This window comes from Lytechinus variegatus, chromosome 17 (genome assembly GCF_018143015.1).
Source record: "Lytechinus variegatus isolate NC3 chromosome 17, Lvar_3.0, whole genome shotgun sequence".
In the NCBI taxonomy this organism is placed as follows: domain Eukaryota; kingdom Metazoa; phylum Echinodermata; class Echinoidea; order Temnopleuroida; family Toxopneustidae; genus Lytechinus; species Lytechinus variegatus.
The window spans coordinates 7,099,923-7,109,774 of record NC_054756.1 but is presented as its reverse complement, the minus strand read 5'-3'; the positions used below and the strand labels follow the sequence as shown (position 1 = coordinate 7,109,774).

General features: G+C 35.1%; 1 protein-coding gene across 1 annotated transcript; it reads right to left on the bottom strand.

Moving 5' to 3' along the window:
* Window positions 1-399: 399 nt before the first annotated feature.
* On the bottom strand, window positions 400-8,880 carry LOC121430708 (tektin-B1-like). The gene is made up of 6 exons (XM_041628065.1): window positions 8,735-8,880; window positions 5,003-5,471; window positions 3,646-3,860; window positions 2,765-2,987; window positions 2,001-2,224; window positions 400-1,546 (listed from the first exon to the last, which is right to left on the bottom strand). Exons 2-6 carry the CDS (start codon window positions 5,426-5,428, stop codon window positions 1,342-1,344), a joined length of 1,293 nt encoding a protein of 430 aa, XP_041483999.1. The 5' UTR covers window positions 5,429-5,471; window positions 8,735-8,880; the 3' UTR covers window positions 400-1,341.
* Between the last annotated feature and the right edge of the window lie 972 nt (window positions 8,881-9,852).

The window sequence follows — 9,852 nt, the reverse complement described above, 5'->3', positions numbered from 1 at the left end:
TGAAATCGGAGAGAAATGCATTCTCATCATGCAGAATACCAATGCTTTACTTAATTCAAGAATTTGAATGAGTGAACAATATTTTTTTATGTTTCATCATGTTCGCCAATTGTTCATGAGCTTGAGATTGCCAAAACCAAACTTGAAATCATGATTTTGTTAATCCCTGGGGGTTGGTGAATTGCTGGTAGATCGTCAATACCAGCCGCAGTGCTGGGTTCAAATACGTCATATTTTCCAAGGTCAATCCCAACACCAACCTGATTTCAAGTGCGGTGTTGTCACAACACCAGATTTCAACACCATACTTGAAATCACCCAATGTAATTTTCAAAGTACACTATCACTACCCCCCCTTGGACATGGTACCAAAGTATGACAAATCAAACACATCCTCCATTATCATTTAACAAGTTTATTTGTGTAGTGCAATACATTTATACATGAAATAAAACATGCCATAGAATCAATCAAATATATACAGAAATGTCGAATTACTTCTCTCGCTCTGGATAAGGGAACACTTCAAGAAGAGTTTTGTCAGTGATTTTTACCCATTAATATACTTTCAGCAAAACTAGATTTACAAGATTTTCAATAGCTTATAACATTTTTTGGGGGTGAAAAATGCCAACAAAAGTCTTTGTGAAGTGCTCCCCAGTTTTGCAATCAATTACAATTCTCATTTAAGAGATAGTACTTAGTAGGTTAACGAGAGACGATTGTCCTTCATTATGTGCAATAACGAGAAATTCAATAATTGAAAGATATATTTTTTTTTACTACACTTTAATACAATTTCATTATAGAACCAATCAAATATCTACATAACAAAAGTTGCTATACTATTGCAATATAATGGACGGACGATAGAATACAATAATAAAATTTATTTGGGGGCTGGTTTACCTGCATGTTAGCTATGACATGAAAGGATGATTTTTTTAAATTCACTTTCGACATGACTTGTAAGGCAATGTTAGCTCATTATTGATGTGTGACTTGAATCTGATCAATGTTTTTTTTTATTGCTGGGATGAAATATCAAATGAGCATGAGAGTGCAGTTTGAATTGCAGTATCCAAAGGCTTGAAGATTGCCCCTCAAAATTAGGTGATTTTTTTTTCTTTTGATGAATAAATATATCAATATGGCACACCAATTTACTGATGAATAATGATTCAAATTAACATGATCTTTCGATCTGCATATGAAGGTAGATTAACATCAATGTTTGATAACTGCATCGGGTATGCCAACTATGCCTCATCCTCGTAAGCAAACTAATGCAGCTTGACATCTTCATCACTACAGAAAGTCTTTATAAGGTTATAAAAATGTTCAAGCAAGTAGACTCCTTTGCGCCGTGTAGAGCTCCCGATCAGTTTTGAACGTAGACAGGTTGTTCATAGTTTGCGTGACCGGTCCCGTTGTAAGCTTCTGTCTGACCTGCATGCACTTGTTGTCGAGGTCCAAAGAATTGTTCTTGAGTTCCAGGTCCTGGTTGATACGGTAGAGCTGCTTCTCGGACGCATCTCGGGAATTGCTGTGATAAACAAAGGAATTGATACAAGGCATTTAGCATCATGTCATTTTCAAGGTGAAATCAAGCAGAATCCTTTCCTAAATGTACAATACTAATGACAATGCCTTTTGGTGTCTGTACAAAATGATACTCATCAGAAAGAAATATGGTTCTTACCAAAGTGATTTTGAATTAAGATACATCACAAAGAAAGTAATTCAGAAACCAGGGGGGTGTTTCACAAAGATTTAGGTATGACTGAAAGTCGCACATAAATGTCTAGTTGCGCACGGTGTAAAAGGCATGACCGCATTGGTCAGATCATGCAAAGAGGAAGCGCAGTACTGCACATTGATCGATAAGATTGCGCTTTGCATGTCAATTCATGTCACGCATCAGCATTTAAGTGCAAACTTAAATCTTTGTGCAACACCCACCAGATAAGGGATAATTTTTTTTTTTATAATTAACTTACTGTGCATCTTGGAGTTTCTTTTCGAGAGCCTTGATGCTGTCTTGGATCTCATGTACCTCATTAACCAATCCATACTGGGCGTTATCTCGACACAGTTCAACGTTTGGTCTGTAGGTACGGTTTTCAAGTCTGGTCATGGCGAGCTTGAGGGGATTTTCCTTGTCCTTGATGGCTTGCTCCTGCTCTCGAATATTACGTTCTTGCATAGCAATTTCCTCTTCAGTCTGGGGTGGAGAAAAAAATAGTGATTGATTAAAATAACAGGATACATGAATAAATGCATCTCTCATTTAAGTTTTGCAGCTCACAACTTTGAAAACACATAAATCAACGAAACAAATATAAAACTGAATGAAAAATGGATACCAGATTACCAGGTGAAATGAATGTATGTAAATGTTTTCATGAATACATAAAAAAGAAAATATATGTAAATGTAAACCCTTAAGCCTGAGCAATACCGTTCACATCATTTTACATCTACATGTACGTATTTAAACTACTGTATGCCACATTATATTCTATTGCTTTTTACTAAAAATTTATCATACAACATACAGATTTACTAATTTCTAATTCTTTTAAAAGTTGAAAGAAATTTGAACTACTGGAAAACGATTTTGTACCTCTAAAAGATTTGTGGTTCTGCATTTGTATTAAGATTACAAGCACAGGTTCATAACATATATGTAGAAAAGAAAAATACATATACATGTAGATTATACTGGAAAAGAGAAATAAAAGGATTTGAACAATGATCTTACATTCTTCTTCTGCCATTCGAGTTCCTTTTTGGCACTCTTCATCTCGTGGATACTCTTGCGAATAGCAAACTCGGTAGCTTGACGTTGAGCTTCTAAATCGTTATCAGTCTGAGCTACGGTACTATGGATTGCCTCCCTTAAACGCTGGGATGAACGCATCTCCGCATCTGCTCTGTCCTTGTTATAACGAGAGAAATCTTCCCATGTCTGAGGGGTGGTACTCCTATAAAACAAAAAGAAAACAAAGATTTACAATTTATTGGTGTGGATGTTTGGTAAATGATGTGACAGTGTACCGGTAATTGTAACATATTTCATATTTTCTATACTTGCTTCACTTCTATTCTAATCTGTTTTTTGCTCTAGCGTTTGTTTGCATTTTTTTTTGGAGGGGTAGCAGTAGATTTTTAATCCATATTTTTCTTTGAAACAATAAAATGGGGGGAAATAAAAATTATGAATAACAAATTATTGCATTTTTAGAAAACTTCATTTACCCTACAAATTAAAAAAGGGAAGATGAATCTGAGCATTTGTTAGAGAGCTGAAAATAGGACACTGCTTGAGAAAAGCAAAATGCAAACCTGAATAGACAAAAACAAGTCTGTCTCGTTAGCATTACGCAATTCAATATAACAGCAGCGTTGACTTTCTGATATTGAAATGTAAAACTGCTCTGCATATGTATGTGATCATAATTAAATATAGTATATACTTTTCAATTAGAAAACCGGCAAATCAGGACTTATCGAACGGGGCAATAATAATCTATAAAACACAATAAAGACATGATTCTGATGCCCTAAGACTAAACAAAATTGGTGAAACATCATTACTAGTACTGTCACTAAAAAAAGGAAAAGTTTGAAAAATAAACATACCCTTTAGGTGTCCTGGTAGAATTGGGTTGATAGCAGATATCTGGCGAGTTTATAGAGAGATCATGAGCATAGGTATCAATCTTCTTGGCTTCATTCTTATCCCTTAGATCAAGATCTAGCTGCTGACGAGCCTCTTGGAGAAGACATATTTGCTCAAGCGCCGACGTCACTTTGGCCTGCAATGCGTCCTTAATGTCCTCTATCACATCAATCTCCTAGAAACACACCAAAAAAAAAAATGGGGAGAGGATTTTAATAAGAACTTAATTTCAATTCAATCCAATAAAGGTTTACTCCAGTAATCCAGAGCTGCTGCCAACCTGCACAAGAACATTTCAGTATTTTTAAAGCTGAAAATCAGTATTTTAGCGAGGAAATTAGTATTTTCAAAGAAATACCTTTGAACACATAAAACTGAAACTTGAGAAATCAAGTATTTTGCATGAAACCATCAGTATTCTTCTCATTTTTCAGTACTAAATATGTAAAATCTGTACTACTTGGCAGCTCTGGTAATCCCACAAAAAAGTTCAAACAATCTGATAAGGGCAATTCCATAAAATAGTCAACCTTTTTGTACGTCCAACCCCCATTTTTCTCAATTTTTACTTCCTTTCATTAACTGACCATGTCATGGTCATTTGAGAGCATTACAGACTGTCAAGAGATCAAGAAATCAGAGACAGAAAATTTAATTTAACTACCACAAATAGGGGGTTGGACGTACATATTTTATGGAATTGCCCATAAAGAAATAGGGTCTATATATGAATTATTAAAAAAAAACATTAAAAATATATTTCAAATACATTTAAGAGCACTGCAAAATAAGAAAACAATCCTAAAAACAAGTGTTGGGGTCATCGATAGGCCAACACGCGTCCAATCATCACAAACGTCAGTGGGTCAATCATTTGGAACTTGAAAACTTACTTGACTTTGAAGTTGAAGAAATTAAAAGGCTAATAATACAAAACAAAGACTAGGGATTTCCTCTCAGATATTTGATGTCAAAAAATTGAAGTGATCATTGCCATGTATATTTTTAAATTTCAATTAATATTTTTACTTTTATGCATTATAAGAAAAAATTTCAATTAAATGAGAACTGAGAGAAATATGAATTTGAATTAAAGAATTTGAGGTCCCATCTGTTTTACTCTATGAAAAAAACATATCCTTAATCTTTTCTCCTTTGTATTCATTTCTACTTGTCATATTTAATTATTCAATTTCAAATTGTATTTTTGTATACAATTTTTGTATGTTTTTTATGGCCAAATTTATGATAATAATAGTATGATTCAGTTTAGATTCTATTTAGCAAAAATATTTGCATTGTTCCTATTCTATTTACCTTGCTAACTTCAGCGTTTGCTAGGTCGTCTTTAACATCAATACCCCTCCTGCCGTCACGTAGCGTTTTACATTCTGATGCTACGTCAAGAGGAAGTGCTTTGGCCTCTAGCGCCCTCTCGGCAAGGTCTAAGTCCTTTTTAAGCTTCTCAGTTTCCTCGATGACATCATTCCGGGTCTTCTCCAGGGTTTGCAGCCACGTCTCAATGTCATCGATTCTGTTTTGGAGACGAGTTGTGTTGTCGTGCATGTCCCATGCTGTGCGGTTGTAGGTCACATTACGAAGTTGGCTAGATTCTTGCCGGGTATTGTGGGAATTATCACGCAGTTTCTCAGCATTTGATGACAGGAGATGATTGTTGGTGTGCCAGTCGGAGACTGCATAATGAACAACTGGTTTGCTGGCGATATCGGTCCTGATAGACATGGTGATTGGTTTCCTTGACTTCTCCAAGCGATTTCGATCTAGTCTGGAAGTGAAACAAATGCGAAACTACACTTGTAAAATTTGCATTGGTTAAATGTTGACAAAAAATAGCATAATTACATGTAACAACACCATCAAACATACCCTCTTATTATCAAGATTTGCAATTGCCAGTTCAAGAGAAAAAAAATTAGCCTAACTTTTAATAGGAAATCCTATATATATATTTTGCCATTCTGTTTCTAGACACAAATGTACATATATGGTTGTGCATTTTGAACTGGCCTCATTTGTGTTACATCGTTGAAATCCAATGATAGTACACCTGCTGACAGTATCAAAGTGGCCATAACTGAATATTCACCCTGTCTATACAAAAGTATTCTTAATTATTGAAAGGAAATTTCATGAGGATTCCAATAATGGCATAAAAATATGAGATAAGGTGAACTGCTCACATTTTATGAAGGAAAAATATTCAACTTTTTAGGAAACCTGGTACTTTGTTTCAGACATCCATTTTTCTCTTTTCCCATACCATTAATAACATACCAGATTTTTATTACTCATGAAATTCCCTTTCAAATGAGGTAATTTCGATGTAGATCTATTGAAATGTATAAAAAAAAACCTGACATTTTCTAACAGCTTTTATATTATTTATCTAGTCTACATGTGCTATTGCGCTCACTTTTTTAATACAGATCTAGTCTAGATCTAACATTAGCTTCAAAAATGAAAAAAATGATACAAATTTCACAATCTCTTCGCTCAGCTCTGTTCAACTGTGTCTGGAGATATATTCTGATAGCAGGTTTAACTTAAAGGACAAGTCCACCCCAACAAAAACTTAATTTGAATAAAAAGAGAAAAATTCAACAAGCATAACACTGAAAATTTCATCAAAATCGGATGTAAAATAAGAAAGTTATATTTCAAAGTTTCGCTTATTTTTAACAAAATAGTTATATGAACGAGCCAGTTACATCCAAATAAGAGAGTCAATGATGTCACTCACTATTTCTTTTGTATTTTATTATATGAAATATGAAACATTTATTTTTTCTTCATTGTCATATGAAATGAAGTTTCATTCCTCCCTGAACACATGGAATTCCATTATTTTAACATTTGGTGCTTCAGGCAAGGAGGTCCTAATCATCAAATTAGTAAAAATTGAAATATTGTATAATTCAAACAATTAAAAATTAAAGAAATAGTGAGTGAGTGACATCATCGACTCTCTAATTTGGATGTAACTGGCTCGTTCATATAACTATTTTGTTAAAAATAAGCGAAACTTTGAAATGTCATAACTTTCTTATTTTACATCCGATTTTGATGAAATCTTCAGCATTGTGCTTGTCTGATTTTTCTCTATTGATTCAAATCAACATTTTTCTGAGGTGGACTTGACCTTTAAACTCAGGTTTAAAGTTGTTTAAATATGGATAGCTAATTGTTACATAAATCACTAACGGTAGAGATATCATATTTCAGCTCACTTGGCTCTCAAATGATTCATAATTGTCTAGGAAGTATAAATAGATTGTTTTCTTCACCATCGATGAATCAGGAAAGAGCACAGTAAACATAAGAAACGTTCAACTTAATAAAAAATATTGGCTTCCCATAAAATAAACCACAACTTTAAACCTGACTTCAGAATATGGGCCAATGTATTTTAAAAAGTTAAACTGAAATAAAAGTTTTAAAAAGCATAGGCCTAGGCCTAACCACATTTATGAGCAATTGGGGGGTGAGCTCACGATGCACGGCATGGTCGTATGCATTATCATGAAATAAAGTCGCTAGTGTAGCCATAATATAGACCAAAAGCTTAAGTCTCTAGTGTAGGGTTATATTTGCTTGTTCCGCTGAACTGCGTTGGCTCCACTCACAATGGGGATTATAGATGTAGTAAAAGGTTAGAAATTGTTAAATCAATCCCCGGCAGTCTGACAGTCTCAATGTCATTGACAGTGCTGGTTAAGTTACTGCTCACCTGCTGGCAGTATTCTAACGTTATTTCCACTCTTGAAATGTTTGGCATAACAAGTTAGAATACCCAGGGGCCTGTAACACAAAGCTTAACAATGATCGTAGAACATTTTTCAACGATTGATTGCATTGACAATGCACAATCAATCGTGAAAATCAAGCGTACGATTAATCGCTAATCTTTATGTTACGGGGCCCAGTTGTTTGTGTCCGGACAGGTTGTGTGTCCAGACGATCAATTTTAGAAAATAATTTGGAAAAATTTACGAGCAAAGTTCCATCAATTTTTAGTAGGATGGGGGTTCTGCTGTCCAGACACTTTATATTTTTTAAGCCTTTTTCTTGTATTTGGATTAGGCCTACACTAAATATACGAATTCAATAGTTGTAATCATCTTCTATTTTGTTCTCTATAATATTTCCTAACATTTTGTACCAAACATTTATGAAACTTCACTTGTAAATTTTTCCAAATGACTTTCTAAAACTGATCGTCCGGACACACAACCTGTCCGGACACACAACAACTGGGTAGGCCTATACAAAGTGTTACTTAGGAAATGTTAGAGAACAAGATATAAGATTAACTATTGAATTTATATTTTTAGTGTATTAAATCCAAAGACAAAAAAGAAGGCTTCAAAAATATAAAGTGTCCGGACACCCGACCCCCCATCCAACTAGAAGTTTAATGTCTAATTTAGACTAGGCATAGGCCCTAGGCCTAGATCTAGATCGATCTAACTTTAGTTTAGGGGTCTAGACTCGAGATCTAATAATGTTAGATAGTTAACCATACCTAGATCTAGACTATTGAATTATAATTATTTCTAGTGTAATCCAAAGACAAAAAGAAGGCTTCAAATTTTGAAAGTGTGACTGATGAGAACAAACATGAGACTGAGAAAAATCTCAAAGTTCAGAACACAAAAAGATAATTTTGATCAGCTTGAGGGGTCTACGCGTCTGTTTCATTAAAATCATGATTGCAATAACTCTATTAACAGATAAGTATAGTAATAAACTGTGAAGCTACTGAAATCATTCAATATGAAAATCAAATAGGCCTAAACTGTAACGTTACATTTGCTTTTGAATCTCAGTCAGAGAGACTTCAACTCAAGAGTGAAGAAAAAATAAACGAAGACGAAAGTCAACATCAAATTTCAAAAATCAAGAAGACAGTGAATGTCGACAACGTCAACAACAACTGAACAAGTCAAAGTTTAAAATAACGTTAATTTGAAGAGTCGAGTATTTTTATCTAGATCTTACCATGGTTACATTTAAAAATCGAATATTTACCTGCTTTAATGTTCTTCCACAGTTTACTGGGTCTTGCTGATATAAATTTGAGGCGTTACACCGTCACCGTGTTGAAAGTAGACACAAGAGTATCTTGAATGAACTGGCTCGAAATTTTACGTGTGTGATCAATGCATGTTTGCATATGCATGCACGTTTACTTCCGTATACACGCCAGCTGCTTAGCAACAGCAACAATGGTTGAAAATTCTTTCTAACACTACACGTGATTGGCTTTTATGTGCTAGCTGGGATATGATTGCCCAATTAAAATACGTCTATTGAAATTCTGCATGTGGTCATAGCAACCGCGGGAGATAGATAGACTTGTGCCAGTCGTTAGACAAAATAATCACCATTTAATATTGCCTTGGCTTTGCTTTGGATTTTATCTAGTAGGCCTAATGGATTACAGTAGTTTGGTTTGACCGGGGGGGGGGGGCTACTTAGATTTGGTTTGGACGGGGGTGGTGGCTGCCCTTCGAGGCTGAAAGTTCAAAACCAATACCCATATACGGGTCATTTTGGCTAAAAAGGTTCGGAAATTTGACAAGAAAAAGAAAAGAAAGAAATATGAAATAACAGGGGCCGCGGAAGCGGGGGGGGGGGGCTTCAGCCCCCCTACCACTTTTTTTCCAAATCGTGGCGTGTACAAAAACGTTAAAATATATAACCATAGGATTGTGATTTTTTGCATGGTCATGCAGTCCCCCACTTTGAAAATCGTTCCGCGGCAAAAAAAAGTTATCACCCAAAATATGGACCCAAGTTAAAGGCCACGGTGTCTAAAAATTTAAGCCTAATTGTTTAGGGATTTTCCAGCATAAAACCATACCCCATCACGTTTAGGGATATTAGGGAAAAGCGACCAATTCCAGCGCGGCACATTATTTCGTGAGTAGGCCTACCATCCCACCTCGTATGTAAACATAATTATGAAGACTCCGGGTCGAGGTGCTTACAATTAAGTTTCCACCTTTTATCAATAAATACCTTGTTTAAATTAAAACCTAACTTAAAATTAAAATAAGACTGTTTAGGCCTATATGTTGCATCCATTACCCCTGGCCGGCCGCAAAGCAATCCCTGCCCCCCCCCCTAAAATGATACGCTTCGAA

Bases quoted from the DNA above. Each gene is read 5' to 3' on its own strand.
- LOC121430708 (XM_041628065.1), bottom strand. From the start codon at position 5,428: ATGTCTATCAGGACCGATATCGCCAGCAAACCAGTTGTTCATTATGCA. The intron at 3,861-5,002 runs GTAAATAGAATA...GTGTGTTTCTAG, and splicing joins CAAACGCTGAAGTTAGCAAG to GAGATTGATGTGATAGAGGA. The intron at 2,225-2,764 runs GTAAGATCATTG...TCTCCACCCCAG, and splicing joins TCGAATGGCAGAAGAAGAAT to ACTGAAGAGGAAATTGCTAT.